This window comes from Pararge aegeria, chromosome 16 (genome assembly GCF_905163445.1).
Source record: "Pararge aegeria chromosome 16, ilParAegt1.1, whole genome shotgun sequence".
NCBI lineage: Eukaryota > Metazoa > Arthropoda > Insecta > Lepidoptera > Nymphalidae > Pararge > Pararge aegeria.
Window position 1 is genome coordinate 2,305,768 of NC_053195.1, and position 16,351 is coordinate 2,322,118.

The 16,351-nt window shown below is 36.0% G+C and overlaps 2 protein-coding genes across 3 annotated transcripts; one reads left to right on the plus strand and one right to left on the minus strand.

Annotated features, from left to right (window-relative positions):
- Window positions 1-759: 759 nt before the first annotated feature.
- LOC120630529 (lipid droplet-regulating VLDL assembly factor AUP1-like) lies at window positions 760-11,626 on the minus strand. The gene is made up of 8 exons (XM_039899779.1): window positions 11,438-11,626; window positions 11,132-11,298; window positions 8,260-8,372; window positions 7,998-8,071; window positions 6,819-6,952; window positions 3,594-3,796; window positions 2,540-2,690; window positions 760-1,741 (listed from the first exon to the last, which is right to left on the minus strand). Exons 1-8 carry the CDS (start codon window positions 11,473-11,475, stop codon window positions 1,482-1,484), a joined length of 1,140 nt encoding a protein of 379 aa, XP_039755713.1. The 5' UTR covers window positions 11,476-11,626; the 3' UTR covers window positions 760-1,481.
- Window positions 11,627-12,493: 867 nt separating this feature from the next.
- Window positions 12,494-15,348, plus strand: LOC120630448 (mucolipin-3-like). 2 transcript variants are annotated; one of them, XM_039899685.1, is made up of 2 exons: window positions 12,494-12,552; window positions 13,133-15,348. In XM_039899685.1, exon 2 carries the CDS (start codon window positions 13,159-13,161, stop codon window positions 14,941-14,943), a length of 1,785 nt encoding a protein of 594 aa, XP_039755619.1. In that variant the 5' UTR covers window positions 12,494-12,552; window positions 13,133-13,158; the 3' UTR covers window positions 14,944-15,348. The 2 variants fall into 2 exon arrangements, with proteins under 2 accessions (XP_039755619.1, XP_039755618.1); XM_039899684.1 differs by lacking the exon at window positions 12,494-12,552 and adding an exon at window positions 12,911-13,033.
- Window positions 15,349-16,351: the final 1,003 nt, after the last annotated feature.

Sequence of the window (16,351 nt, forward strand, 5' to 3'; positions counted from 1 at the left end):
TTCATGATACTTAAGACTCAGTTAAACTCAATTAAAGATATCATTTGATTTGTATGAATTTAAGTCACATCCTGTACTTGGTTTTAAAATTTGAAAACTTCTCTCGATTTCCATGTGATCCCATCATCACATACTGACTTGGCGACAATGAGTATACCATTATTTCAATATCGCTCTACAAATTACGTAAAAATCGCACGCACAAAAAAAGTACAGTCGAACTTCTTCCTTTTTAAAAGTTGGTTAAATAGAAACGGCTGACAAAAGTGGCTTACTGAAATGGCTACACTGTGGCACCAAAATTAACCTTAGGGCTAGTTCACACTGAGGGTAGCATCGCGCAGTCAAGAATCTCTTACATCAAATATCCGCGTGCATTGATTTTACATGTACACTACATTTCTTCACACTAACACATTATTATGTAAACAATATTTCAGTTACTTTTTAGTGTAAAGATCGTTGTGTATATAATAAAAGCATACTTTCGCAAATAATATCTCTTTTATTTTATTTGATTTTATTGATTGGAACATATTTGTTATTCGTCTAATTTCAAAACATATTTTACACTAAAAAGAAAAGATTGTTTGCATAATAAGTTTGAAAAAATAGAGTATACATGTATTTTCATACACTGACGTCTATTATACAGAGTGATTTGAAAAATATTGAGTGCATTTTTGCGTCTTCACGCCAAATTCACGTCATTTAAATGTAAATTACTTCAAATTAGGGATTTTAGAAATTTTTAAATTTTATTTTTAATTTGTATGTTACTCCTAAAATCTTAATTTTTTCTATATGGATTTAGTATTCAAGTTCCAGAGGTATGAAAAGAAACTATTTTAGTAAGAGGACGCAAACGAACTAATCCTTATTTATTTAAATCTAATGTCACAACACGAGACTTTTAAAATTTTTATTTATTTTTTAACCAAAACGTAAGTAAAACTCTGCTACCGCAAAATTAACTTCCAAGGCGAAATTTTAGCCAAGTTACTTAATATAACTTTGAGCGTATGGTAAATATACTATCGATCATAATTCATAGTTTGCCTAGAGGCCAAAAATACTCCAATAAAATTCAACAGACGTTAAAATATTTTAAATGTTACTATTTCATTTAACGGTAAAAAAACCGTTCTGTATCCATTTTATTTCTAACATTACTGCTGATATTCTATTGGTACACGCCAATCTAAATAGCGTCATATTTGAGGTTTAATAAGACATGCTTTTTCCAATAATCGGAGTAAGCTGTGGAACTAGTAAATTCACAAGAGTCAACTTAATTAAGTAAATTCATTCCTATTTTAGTTAAATCGATTAACTATCTGGTATTATTAAGGCAATTCATGACAAAAGTTTCGCTTAAGGCAAATCATGACAAAAGTTTCGTTGTTCAGGTATTACAATAGACGTCAGTGCACAAATTATCAGACTACCCTCGAAAAACAAAACTCAAAATTTAATCACTATCAACAATCTATTTTCAATCCATGTTTTTCTATATACCTCTTCCTCGCTTCCGCTATCATCTGGGCTTTCCGCTCCTGGAAGCTCATTTGTCTCTCCTTTGCTGATTTGGGAAAAGTACCCGTGGGTGTCGGGGTTACGTACTTGGGGGGCGCTTGGGAAGTGCTAGGTTGGGGTTCAATTACCGTCTCGACTTCCGGAGTGTAAGTGACGAGGCCCTCGAGGAAATTCGTTATCGTTACGTCTACGCTGCGTGTTTTTTCTGAAACAAGTAGAGAAATATACGTTGAATTTATAGGTTTATTTACTTCACGTTTTCCTTAAGCGGCGCGAATGCAAAGACTTCCTTGCCGTGGCGCGCTTTGTCATATCGCTATTTAAAGTGACATGAGTGTTACAGCTACGTAACTCACCGAGCTCCTTCACAATTTCCTTTAGCGGGATAAGCGGCAACACTTCTTTGATGGTGTACACACGTGAAACGACTCGATAAAAAGGAGATACATAAGTGGTACAGCTACATCACTCACCGAGCTCCTTCACTATGTCCTTGAGCGGCACAAGCGTCAACACTTCCTTGACGTGACGCATTATCTCCCAACACAATCTGACACATGAGTGTTACAGCTACGTCACTCAACGAGCTCTTTCACTATGTCCTTGAGCGGCACAAGCGTCATCACTTCCTTGACCTGACGCATTATCTCCCAACACAATCTGACACATGAGTGTTACAGCTACGTCACTCAACGAGCTCCTTCGCTATGTCCTTGAGCGGCACAAGCGTCAACACTACCTTGACGTGACGCATTATCTCCCAACACAATCTGACACATGAGTGTTTCAGCTACGTCACTCAACAAGGTCTTCAGGATGTTCTTGAGCGGCACAAGCGCCAACACTTCCTTGACGTGGCACACGTGGTACCACCGGACACATGAGTGTTCCTGCTGCGTCACTCACAATGTCCCTGAGCGGCGCGAGCGGCAACACTTCCTTGGCGTGACATATCATCCCCCAATACAATCTAACACATGAGTGTTACAGCTACGACACTCACCGAGCTCCTTCACGATGTCCTTGAGCGGCACGAGCGGCAACACTTCCTTGACGTGACGCGCACGTCGCATCATCTCGCTCTGAGCCGCGGCGCGACGGCGCAGGCGCGGACCGCGGTTTACCTCTTCCCATGTGTACTCCGTCAGTTCTACCTGGGGAGCGGAGAATAATAGATGCATATTTTTAATCGTATAATTAATATTATTATATTAAGAATATATTGACTGTATATAGCAACACAGGGCATGCAAGGAACTCGTCTCACTATATGCTGCCCTGTGCCCACCACTCATGTGCATGTAATTACACCAGCAACCACGCCCTTAGACCGGAACACAGCAATGCTGCTTCGGGGCAAAATTAAGCAAGTCAGTAATACTTCCCCGGACGAGCAGCATCGTGGTTTATGAATGTTTTAGGGCTTTTTAAGTGTCGATTAGAAATAGAAAATCTTCGGAATCCTGACCCCTAAACTAAGAAATCCCGTATCTTAGGGGAAAGAGCCTTCCCAAACATTGAGATAATATCAAGTGCACTTTAACAAAGGTAACTTTACAATGGTGTTTTAAGTTCTCTAATGGTTAAGTGATGTTTAAGTGAATAGCATGCTGACTAAAACGAGTGTGTATATGTGTATGCGAGTGTGTATATGTACATGTGTGTGAATGTGCATGAGTGTGTGTGTATATGTGTATGTGTGTGTATGTGCATGTGTGCGTGTAAATATGTATTAATGATTTTTTTCTGTTCCCTCGCAGTTATATGCTATGAGGACATTTTTTTAAACACTTTTTAAGTCTATGCCTAGTAAAATGAGAAATTTTAGTTTTTTTTTTCAAGCATCTGTACAGAAACGGGGCTGAGAAATAGAACTTTCTTTTAGGAAAGGTAGTTTTTGTTCAAGGCAATGTATGTTCGACTTCTTGAGTCCCTATCCGGTAAAATGGGGGAAATATGATAGCACAGAACCGCATGCAGAATATACAGCTGGCAAATAGACAGAAATTTTAAATTTACTGTGTGTGTATTTACTCGTGTTTTGAAATGGCGCGAACCTGTAAAGCATCAGCGACGGCCTGCCTCACTCGTTCGGCGAACACCTGATCACTGTCTTCCTTCCTGTCCAACGCAGGTAGAGCACGCAGCGTGAACACGGAGCACGGCGTCCACAGGAACCACAGGGCGTCCCACCAGGGGAAAACGTCCGCCTTGTCGTTCGGACGGTGCACCGACACGTTGGTGAAGGGGCGTTCCACAGCTACAACAATATAAATAAATAAATAAATATACTACGACGATACACACATATATATATATATATATATATATATATGGTCAGTGGCGTGCATAGCGGGTATGCACAGGGTGATATAAAATGAAGAAAATCTCCAGTACGAGTTATAAAAAACTTAAGTATAGACATTGTAGGAGTTATAAAAAACCTAGCCTTAAGTATTTATAGCTCGTACTGGAGATTTACTTAATTTTATATCATACGCGTACCCTGTGCATACCCTCTATGCACGCACACTGTATATGGTCATAGGGAAGAAGGGAAGGCAGGGTAGGGCAGCTACCCCTCCCTGGAAATCTCGCGGAAATAGTATGAACTCGCTTAATCACTAATCAAATTGTAAACGGGGCTATACACTAACTTTTAAATAAACCGCGCAGTAAACACTGGCAAAATGCACGGTGCATTTGCCATAGGAAAACCGAGCAGTGAGCAAGTATCCTGCAGCCGCCACCGCGGCGACGACGGCGGGCAAATTTACTTTTATTTATTTAACTATCCATAAAGCAGGAACAACGTGGTGGACTACGGCCCAGAGTGGTGGACTACGGCCTTAACCCCTTCTCATTGTGGGTGGAGACCCATGCTCTGTAGTGGACCGGTAATGGGCTGATATGATGAATCTAAGAAGATCAACCTAAAGTATTGATCAACAATTCACGAATAGTTATCATCTAAGAGTTGGTGAAACTTTTTTCTCTAAAGACATGGAGTAAATCATTAGGCATTCAATTTAGGCTTAATAGGCTTAATGTTTTATTTAATTTTAAACATATATCTGCAATAGATATTGTAAAGAATTTCAGGTTATTAAAGTTGAAAAAAACCGGTGATCTGTGGGGTATGTCGGTGATGGTAATTTCTAACATTATTGACGTTATTGCCCCTTATCTAGCCGTAATTTTTAATGAATGTGTTGATATAGGTATTTTTCCGAACCTAATGAAATGTAGTAAATTAATACCCCTTTTTGAATCCGGTCATAAAAATGACCTTAACAATTACAGGCCTATTTCAATCTTGCCAACTCTTAGTAAGGTCTTTAAAAAAATTATACTTTATCAACTTTTAAATCATTTGAATGTAAATAACTTACTTCATCCGGAGCAGTACGGCTTCACTAAAGGTCGTAGTACAACGGATGCAGGCGCAAGACTTATAAAGCATATTTACAATACCTGGGAACGTTCGCAGAATGCCTTTGGTATTTTCTGTGATCTGTCCAAAGCATTCGATTGCGTTGAACACAAAACGTTGTTATTAAAACTAAGCCACTATGGCATCAAAAACGTTGCACTCAATTTAATTGCCTCTTATCTAAGTGATAGAATTCAAAGGGTATGCGTAAAAGACATAAAGTCTAAGGGATCGTCTACCTTAATGGGTGTCCCACAAGGCTCAATTTTGGGTCCCTTATTGTTTCTGGTGTATATAAATGATCTGCCACACCATGTCAGGGGCACTTATGAGATTGTACTGTTCGCAGATGATACATCTCTCATTTTTAAGACTGATAGAAACAAAGATAATTTCGACGTAAACCGTGCTTTGTCACATGTGTCAGACTGGTTTACTGTTAATAACTTACTTTTAAATGCAAAAAAACCAAGTGTTTGGAATTTGTTTTGCCTAACGTAAAAAAAATTGATAAAAACATCATAATAAATGGAGAAACACTTAAAATAGAAAACTCCACTGTTTTTCTAGGAGTGACCTTAGATTGTAAGCTACAGTGGGGTACCCATATAGAAAGCCTAGCGAGTAAACTCAGCTCAGCTGCATATGCAATCAGGAAAATTAGACAGCTTACCGATGTTGAAACAGCTAGGCTTGTTTATTTCGCATACTTTCACAGTATTATGTCCTATGGGATCTTGCTGTGGGGAAAAGCTGCAGATATTGAAAGTATATTTATACTACAGAAAAGAGCCGTACGATCAATATATAAACTTGGATCACGCGCTTCGCTTCGTGAAAAATTTAAACAAATAGGTATTCTTACAGTAGCTTCGCAATACATTTATAATAATATAGTCTTTGTGAGACAAAATATTACTCTTTATAAATCAAAAGCTGAAATTAACAATCGACTTACCAGAAACGGTCATAAATTAGTGATATCTGCATATCGTCTGCGAAAGGTGCAGAACTCCTTTGTGGGGTTGAGTATACGCTTTTACAACATGATTCCTAAGGAAATTCTTGACCTTCCAATGCATACATTTAAAAAATGTGTAAAAACGCATCTAGTACAGCGAGGTTACTAAACATTTGATGAATTCCTCATGACAAGGTAGAATGGAAGCAGCCAGCCTCGCTCTCATCTCCCGCAAGATAGCAAAATGATTGTAAATGTTGATGTTGGAAAAGAGCAACTACTGAGTTTCTTGCCGGCTCTTCTCGGTAGAATCTGCTTTCCGAACCGGTGGTAGAGTCACACAAACATACATACTTGTCGTTTCAAAAGTGCTTATTAAGTAGGCCTACTTGAAATAAATGAATTTGAATTTGAATTTGAATTTAGGCGTTGCCTAGGTTTAGTGGAAACGGGCATCATATCTACCGATAGACGTCCACTGCTGGACATAAGTATTTTGTAGGGAGTTCCTAATTCTTCGGTTTTGTACCGCTTGGATCCAGCGGCTACCTGCGACGCGCTTAATGTCGTCTGTCGACCTCGATGAGGGTCGACCAACGCTGCGCTTACCAGTGCGGACCATTTCAGCAACTTGGGACCCCAACGTCCATCCCTCCTCCGATCTATCTGCTCGGCCCATTGCCACTTCAGCTTCGCGACTCGTTGAGCTATGTCGGTAACTCTGGTTCTTCTACGGATCTCCACATTTCTGATGTGATCACGTAGAGATACTCCGAGCATAGCTCTCTCCATCGCCCGCTGAGTGATTCTGAGCCTTCTTATGAAGCCCATAACTCAAAACGGAAAACGGGCATACGTTACTTAAAATAGAGAGAAGATAAAACTCACTGATAGCGACGGGCTGCACTCGGTTGCCGATAGGGAAGGACCAGTCGGTGAACTTGAGGAGTCCCTTTCCATTGGTGGGACCACCTTCCGGCTGAAGTAACACCGGTTTACTTGGATTCTCTGTGAAGTGCTCTCTGAAACAAAACTTTATATATGAATCCCTACTTCCCTACTAATATTATAAATGTCAATGTAAGTTTGTTTGTTACGCTTTCACGCAAAAACTACTTAACCGATCCTCATGAAACTTTGTACACATATTCTTGGAATTGTTAGAAGTAATATAGGATACTTTTTATCCCGATAATAAGCTCGCTTCCTTTGGGAGAGGGGATGAAAATGTTTGACGATTTTACACCATAACTGACAAATACTATAGAGGTTATAATATGTGTTTAATTTTGCCCAAACTTTGTGTAGATCTGATTAATGTGGTTGGAGATAGACGACAGAACTCCTCAGCGGACAGCAGCAAACCCCTCATTTAAGGCTTAGCGATACTGAATACTTTAAATTTCTTAGATCTACAACCAAATTGATTGCCACTTCAAAAAACAAAATCAAACGCAGACAAAGTCGCGGGCAACAGCTAGTTAACTGTAAATGTGTTTCGTATACTTTTTTTTTTTTTTTACTTTTCGAACCTTAGCTAAAAATATCCCTAGCTTTACCAAGGGATATTTTAATTATTCAAATCTAGCTATTACAACGTTTTTACTAATATACAATAGTAAAAAAGACGTTTTCTTCTAATATAGGTACATACAGATAAACAAACAACCATAATATGTTATGAAAATTTAGCGTAATTTGCTATAATCCGCGAAAAGCAGGAGAATATGCATGGTGTAATTGTTCAAACAATTATTTTATGTAAAGTCAACATCTGAGGATGCTCCGATTTCGGAGCTTAACGTGTGTAGAGGGTACATTGTCGAAGATCTGTTTGGTTTGGAGTATAATAATTGAAGAAATTATAAATTACACGATAAAGATTCCCCTAATTTTCGTGTTGTATAGCAAATTAAGCTTAATTTTCATAATATATTATGGATATATATTCATAATATGGAATTCTGTAAAGTAACGCCTGTTTCTATGCAATATCCAACCCTGTGGGGTTAACCCATAGAATCTATAGAAGTGTAATAAAATTACAATACTTATGCTGATACTTACTTTCTAACAAATTGAGCAGCGTTCTTAATTCCAAGTGTTGATGCAAAAAATGGTGGAACCTTCCATTTTCTTAACTGTAAAGACAAACTAAACCATTATAGACTTTCATTATTCAGACATCTTAAGAAAATATGTATGTTTACAATACATATAATACTTATATGTATATAATAAACTATTAATGTAAGTAAGATTAACAGATTGCCTGCTCGCTCGTTTCACTTTTCGTGCTTTCTGCTACCCTTCACTTTCAAACACTTACGCTTATAGTTCCGAGCGTGTGGGCGGCTGCGAGCGAGTCTAGACACGACACATAGTTGGCGATCAGCACACTGCAGCGTGGATCTCTACTGCCTTTCACTTTTACATACACACCTGAAATAAATTAAAACTTAGCAACAACACAAACGTCAAAAAAAAACAAACAAAGTCTTTTGTAATAAAAAAAAACAACAAAAAAGTATTTTCTGCAAGATTTTTAAGTTTGCGACAAATAAATAAATAAATGTACTGGGACAATACACACATTGCCACGTAGCGCCGAAGTAAGTGAAGCTTGTGTTATACTAAGATAGCTGATGAATATTTTTATGAATATAATACACATAAATACTTATAATATATACATAAACACACCCAGACACTGAAAAATTTCCATGTCCATCACACAAACATTTTCCAGTTGTGAGAATCGAACCAACGGCCTTGGACTCAGTAAGCAGGGTCGCTGTCTACTGCGCTAACCGGCTGTCAATAATATTATGTAAGAACATAGGCTTCTTTTTATCCCAGACCATTTATGTTTCCCGTGGGATAGATTTGTTTTTTTAATTTACAGAGCATGAGAACTACATGTTTTTTCTTTGCATAATGGTAGGGGTCAAATAATAGCACAAGACATACACATCAAAATGTCCACATAGAAACGGGATACAACTAGTTTTAAATACGTTGTAATTACAATACAATGACTTCAAAGTATTACTTTTCACTTCCTAGTATGTCACAATTATTTCATTATCATTTATAAGCTTTCTGAATAACAGAGTTCACCATAGTTCAGTAAATACAAAGCATAAACAGTTTTGGTTTATCAAGTAGGTCTGCCTATGACCATGCCCTGACATGGTGTATAGATAGACAAAGGTAAATGGAGTCACTGTTAAAATTTTGTAATTTAGAGCCGAGTAATTGTCTTCAATATTTTCAAACACTGTCTGAAAAATTATTATTTTTTTACTTAATTAAGTGATGTGTAAGTTTATTATAGCATATGTTTATTTTATATCTATACTAGCGGACCCCAGCGCCATCTGTCAGGCTGATTTGTGAATCTAAGCCATCTAAATACATACTAAAAAAATTCATTCAAATCGGTCCAGCTGTTACGGAGGAGTTCAATGACATACACCAGCACACAAGAAATATATATACAAAGATTTTAATATTTGTAGGTATTACATAGTAGTTTTATTCATGTAGGTTTATTTTATATCTTTACTATGTGCACCATACATCCTTTACTTTGTCCATTTTACTGGTAGCTTCTTATCTCACTTGTAGTGATAAGGCCTCCTTTGCACCCTAACACTACATACTTTTGTCTTTGTTTTTCTTTGTAGAGTTTCTTTGGGTTTGGTTGCAATAATATTATTCTATATATCTAATTGTTGGCTTAAGCCTCCATGCCTCAGAATGCATGTTGAGACTTTGGTTCTGGATCTTATCACTTAACTTGTATAGTTGTTAAAGTAACACATGTTGTAATAGTTTCAGGTTAAATGTTTTCTCTACTAAGAAAATTTTTGTTATTCGTTTGACCAATAAAGATCTTAAACCATGTAGACCCAACCTTCATTGGAACACTATCAGAGAGGATGCCTCTACCCACCAGTGGGTTGTTATTAGGATGTTAGGAAGCTGAGAATGATGATGGAGAACTTATTTTATCAATTATTATTGTTAGTCCAATCAGCAGTGTTGAGATTTCTTTTCTCCGAAGTAAATTATCATAATTTCCCTTCCATATTATCCACTTTAATTAAGTCCTATCCCATGCTGCTGCAATGCAGGTTGTAGGATTGCCTCTTTAATCACTTGCTTATAATAAATGTGTTAATGACACAGATCATTCAACAAAAACACACTTTATTTTTCATGCAAATAATCTTATTATAGATTCTGATAAAAACTGTTGAGGTCAAATGAAAAACAAATTATTTGTAGAGGTCAAGTAAAATATTGTGGCCTAACAAACCACTTGTTTACCAAACATTACAAAAAGGGCCCCTTTAGGGAATCAACCCAAAGTGGACACTGAGTCTTTGAATATAAACTCTGGTTTTTTAACAAGTCTAGTTCCTTATCCTCAGCATTAATGGCACAAACCTCTTCCAACATACAACAAGATATAGGGTTTGGACCCACCATGCTGCTCCAATGTGAGTTTGATGGTTCACAATTATTATAATTTATTGCAATATCCAGGACTAAGGTTTAACATGGTATTTGATGCACAAGGTCAGACAACACTGATTTCCTAACTCCAGCTGGTACCAGATAATTTCCATACAGTAAATACCAATACCGATTTAGAAACTAGTTTTGAGTGAAGCAAACACATTTCTAAAATACCAAATATAATAATAAGTTCACAGAATTATTGGTCTCTTGTAGTAATACAATGGGATTTCAATGTTTAGATTCATTGCCAAATGACTAACCTTTTATAAATCAGTTACCTTGCAAATATGTATTTGAATAAAGTATATTATAAATTGATAGAATAATTATTGTTTTGAATATGTTTTTGCATACAATTTGCCAATCCAATGATTAACAAAGATAATGTTATAAATACATTTCCTATCACAAAATTTCAGCTTTACTACTTTAGGTTATCTGTTTATGTAAAAATTAAAGCATTCTTAAATATTTTTAATGGTTCAAAAGATTCTGAACAGTAACTAACTCTCTTAAACAACTTTTCTTTAGGTGATATGATGATGTTGGTTCAAAAAAAACTTTATTTATGGCTAAACCATAAATTATTTAGTTATTTGCCACTGCAAATGAATGTATGTTGTATTACAAACTCCTTAATTTATTTATTCTTGTTTAAAAACTCATATTACCAAACGTCCAACAAGCAAGGGTAGACAACAGCTGTCTCACAGCCGATTTATTTGGCAGTACAATCGAGGCAATCCAGAGTACAAGCGCCAGGGCTACTCTTAAGGCCGTCAAAATAAGGCCCAGAGGGAGATATAACAAAAACTGGAGTATATTGTCGCCACTAAATCTGTAAAGAACAAGGCATAAATCTGTTTACATTGATAATAGTAACCAGTCTTTAGTCTAGCCAGAATTTTGCAACAATGTAAGCAAACTTTCTCTTGGCACAACATACAAAAATAACAGCTGTCTTTACTTGTACTTACCTCTCCTCGTTTGTGAGTTTATCCAATGTCAGAGCCATGGCGTCATTTATATATTAGCAACACGAGTTGGCTATTTGTTCATGAATAAATTTTGTTCCAAGATTATTTGGTTTTAGGGAATATTTCTAAGGGATAATCATAAAAATTTACGAATACGACACCAATCACAGATTAACAAATTTATTTGAGACATTTGACTGCTTTTGAGTTTTGACGTTTCCGTGGCACTTCTCCATAGATTGCATTTCCATTTCCATAAACAATTGAACCTATCTATTCCTTGCTATTTTGTTAGCAGCGTTGTGTCACTAACGTACTGCGGAGTTGTCTTTTGATTTGGGATTTGAATTTGAATTTGGGAGCTATATTTCATTATTATATTGATTGGGAGCTATATATAGTAGTAATTCATACATATTTCGTTTATTCAGTAGAATAGTAAGGATCCTTACCTCGCACTTACCGCACAATTTCTCTGCCTAGACGTCTACATATCATCTTTTTCTTAATGTTTCTAGCATTTTATGATAAAAGTTGTCATGACGCGACGCTACGCACGGCGCATATCCTGATATTCAATTGTAATATTTTAGATATCCAAACAGTTTTTTATGACTTACTTGAAGTTTTTTCTCGGTTTTTTTACTACTGAATGTCCGACATAATAATTATTAATAACCAAGCCTGATGCATAATAAATTAAGAGTTATATTATGTTGTTACAACTAATCCAATTCGTTAGTTTTCAACTAAAGCCCCAGTCAATATGTAATTAGCTGTTATTTATATTTATCAACTTTCAGTAGTGAGATTATTTAAATACTGAAAGTAACTTGAGTTTTTATAGTTATTAGCACACGTATCTATAAAAACTTATGTTACTTTAAGTAGGGATATGTTTTGTCTACGAACTAAAATGTGGATTTCGATTGTGCCACAGCACTGTTTAATTATAATATTATGATATGTTTAGATTTAGTATGTTTAGGGATTAATAACAGCTAACATTCGTGTGTTTCTTACTATCAAAGTCCATGATCATATGGTCGCAATAAATATATTTTTTTTTTACTGCAAAACTATTCACCAAGTATTTTTCGAGTAAAGTTTCCCAGGTAGGTAAAATACGATAATTATTTTAAATAGCGAATTATTAAACACTATTCACATCCTAAAAATAATTTTTCATCTAAACGCATGAATCAGGTAGTATGTACATATTGATAATTATTATTAAGATATGGAGCTTTTTTTATACTGGTAGATTCGTTTCGGTGCTGCAGCACTATTGTCTACGAGAGAAAGAGGGGTCGTCGCCTTGAGTGAGATAGCGGCTTTGACTTCTTTAAGAGCCCATTGATTTCATGAAATTCAAAAGACCGAAGTTGATCAGCTACCAGAATAATTAATGTTAAAAAGATACATATATTATTCCTAGATTATTCTGAGGTCTTGTCCGTCTTTGCGTCAGTTGTCAAGCTGGCAGTGTGTCATTTACTTTCCTGCATCTTCTTGTGTCAATGTCATTTTTTGAAGAAATGATAGTTGAAACATGAAAAACTTGTCGAAAACAACAAAGGAAAAAAGGGAAAAAATGTAATTGGTTTTGTTTTTCTTTCTACAATTATTCCAGTCCAATAATTTCCTTCCTGTTCCTTATTTGAGTTTATTAAACTAGTGATTCTGATCAAACAGCGAATGAATACGTGAAATTAGAAGACATGACGTCTCCCGAAGGACACCTGGATTTAGAAGATGGGCCTAAAGAGGAAGGAAACAATGTATCCAACCACGAAAGTTCTAGAAATCAGTCACCTTGGTCGGACACAACTACGAGATCACTTGCCCAAGTGGAAGAAAAAATGCGTCGTAAACTAAAGTTCTTCTTTATGAACCCCATTGAAAAGTGGCGAGCGAAACGTAAGTTTCCTTATAAATTTGTCGTTCAGGTGATTAAAATAGTGCTGGTGACTCTACAGCTATGTTTGTTTGCACACAATAGATATAACCATGTTAACTATACTTGGGATAACCGGATTACTTTCTCACACTTATTCTTATTGGGCTGGGATTCCACTCGGGAAATTAATGCCTATCCACCAGGAGCTGGACCCTTGGCTGTGTACAAAGTTGACGAGTTCTACAATAGCTTGGATTATGCTTATGCTGGCTATTCAAACTTGACTAATGCCATTGGACCATATTCCTACAATGATGAAAACAATATAAAACCTGAACCAGAGTTCTGTCAATATTACTACAAAAAAGGTATTATCAATGGCTTTAATGAGAGCTACGAGTTTAATGCTGAAATTGAGAGTAAATGTGTTAATTTTACAAATGTTGAAGCAAAACTATTTAAATCACGACAATATTTACAGGATGCCGGACTAAAAGTTGATTTTGCTGCTCTGGTAAGAGCAGAGTTACAGTTTTCCCTAAAAACTATAAATTTTAGAGCAGCTGGACCTATAACACCACCTGATTGCTTTAGATTTGAATTACGAATTGTATTTGATAATGAAGATCATGATGGACAAATGTCATTAACTTTAGAGGCTGAACCACACAAGTTAACTTGTAAAGGTGACAAGACTTATATCACAGATAATAAAATTGACCAGATTCTTAGAAGCATTCTTAATATATTGGTCATTTCGATATGTAGTGCATCACTGCTGCTATGCAGTAGGGCTATTTATAGAGCGCAGTTGTTAAAAGGGCTCACATGCTCATTCTTCAGAAGAGCTTACAATACTGAGCTTAGTTTAGATGGTCAGTTGGAATTTCTAAATGTTTGGTACATTATGATTATTGTCAATGACATTTTGATCATAATGGGCTCTGCCATGAAAGAGCAAATTGAAAGGAACCAGTTTACATATGACGAGTGGAATGTTTGTTCTCTATTTTTGGGGGTCGGGAACCTCTTAGTCTGGTTTGGTGTTTTGCGTTACCTTGGCTTCTTCAAAACTTACAATGTTGTTATATTGACACTGAAAAAGGCTGCACCAAAAATATTTAGGTTCTCTTGCTGTGCTTTATTACTGTATGCTGGTTTCACTTTCTGTGGGTGGCTTGTGCTTGGGCCATACCATATGAAGTTTAGATCTTTAGCAACAACTTCCGAATGTCTATTTTCTCTTATAAACGGTGACGACATGTTTGCTACCTTTTCCATTATGTCCAAGAAATCACCAATGCTGTGGTGGTTTAGTAGAGTATATCTCTACTCTTTCATAAGTTTATATATTTACGTAGTTCTAAGTCTTTTCATCTCAGTTATTATGGATGCTTATGATACTATCAAGCAATATTATAAAGAGGGTTTTCCCAAAAACGATTTGCAACAATTCATTGGAGAAACTAGTATTGAGGAGGTTTCTTCTGGCTTGTACAGAACACAAAGTTCATCGTCGCTAAATATGAATTCTCTTTTTTGTTGTAATTTTTATAGAAGAGCTTACTCCAAAATTGGTGGTAGACAGTCAAACGTTAACTTGTAATAAAATCTGTTTAGTTCAATTAAACAAAAAGTAAGCTGTGCCAAAAGCAGCTTTATTTCAGTGACTATTAGGTGGAATATATTGTACACCCTTTGTACCCAGCAAGTAAAATTGAAAATTTTGTACTACTTGCTTGAAGCTATTGCAGGCACTAAAAGTATGTATTTTATTTGGTAGCCAATAAAACCCATGTAAATATAAATCATGGTTGTAGCTAATAGTGGAAGATTATATTTTGTATTAGATAATAGTTGTAAAGGTCGCAAAGCAATATTACGTAATAATATTAAGTTTTAATAAATTTAAGCACCAAAGAGAAATCAAAATGTAGCCATTCAGCTAGTTTCTGAACCTACTTATTTGATATTTATGTAAATTTGGCATGTGATATATTACATATTATGAATATTTATTATTGTTCCATTTGGGAATGATACATAAGTATTATTTTTTTATTTAGTTTTATTTCTACTGATAATTTATCACTAAAAATAATTTAGATACAATGCATGTGTTTACAATAAAATGTTGATGATTAAAGTACCTGTTTTTATCTTTTGTCATTTGCCACCTATGCTAAGCTAAAAACATACCTACATACCTATTTGTTACCCATAAAATATACCTATCTATAAATTGTTGAATTATAATGGAATTTGATATGGAAAATTGGATCATGTATCTTTTATCACTGCAGATATGTTTAGATTACGTAAATAATACAAACACCGGCATATTTAGCAAACACAAAAAAGGTTTGATATGAGTATCATATAAGGTTGCTGGCTGGTTTGTACGTCATTTAATTTAAAAAGAAATATTTTCAAATAACATCACATTTTATGCAATTGTTTTAATTTTATTCAAATACACCTTATCTGGAGCGAACTTGGAGTAAGTAAATACTCGATTTTGATTTAAAATTTCATTGAAATACTGTTTTTTGTTCGTTTTTGTTAATTGCGCATCTCTCTGGAGTTGAGGACTGAATTATGCCTGACTTAACCCCAACAGAGATTGCCAGGGCACTCGAAATGCGAAGAAATGGTCAAACCTACAGAGTGATATCCAGAGATCTTCGTCGACCAGTTTCAACGATCCATCGCAGTATCCAACGGTTCAGGGAGACCGGTACATATGTGAAGAGCAGGACAAGGCAGAAAAAGACGCACTTCAAGTAGGGATGATCGTTTCATTCGTCTTCGTGTACGTAGGTACCCCCGTTTGATGGCCGTCGAAGCCCGACATGAGTTAGAAGTAGTGCGGGGTGTAACCGTAAGTGAGCGTACAGTACGAAGATGGTTTGAAGAAGCTGGTTTGGGTTCATTTGTGCCCGCTTAGGCTCCAAGGCTCGAGGTAAATCATCGTAGAAACAGGTCAACTTTTGCTCAGGAACATCGACTTTGGA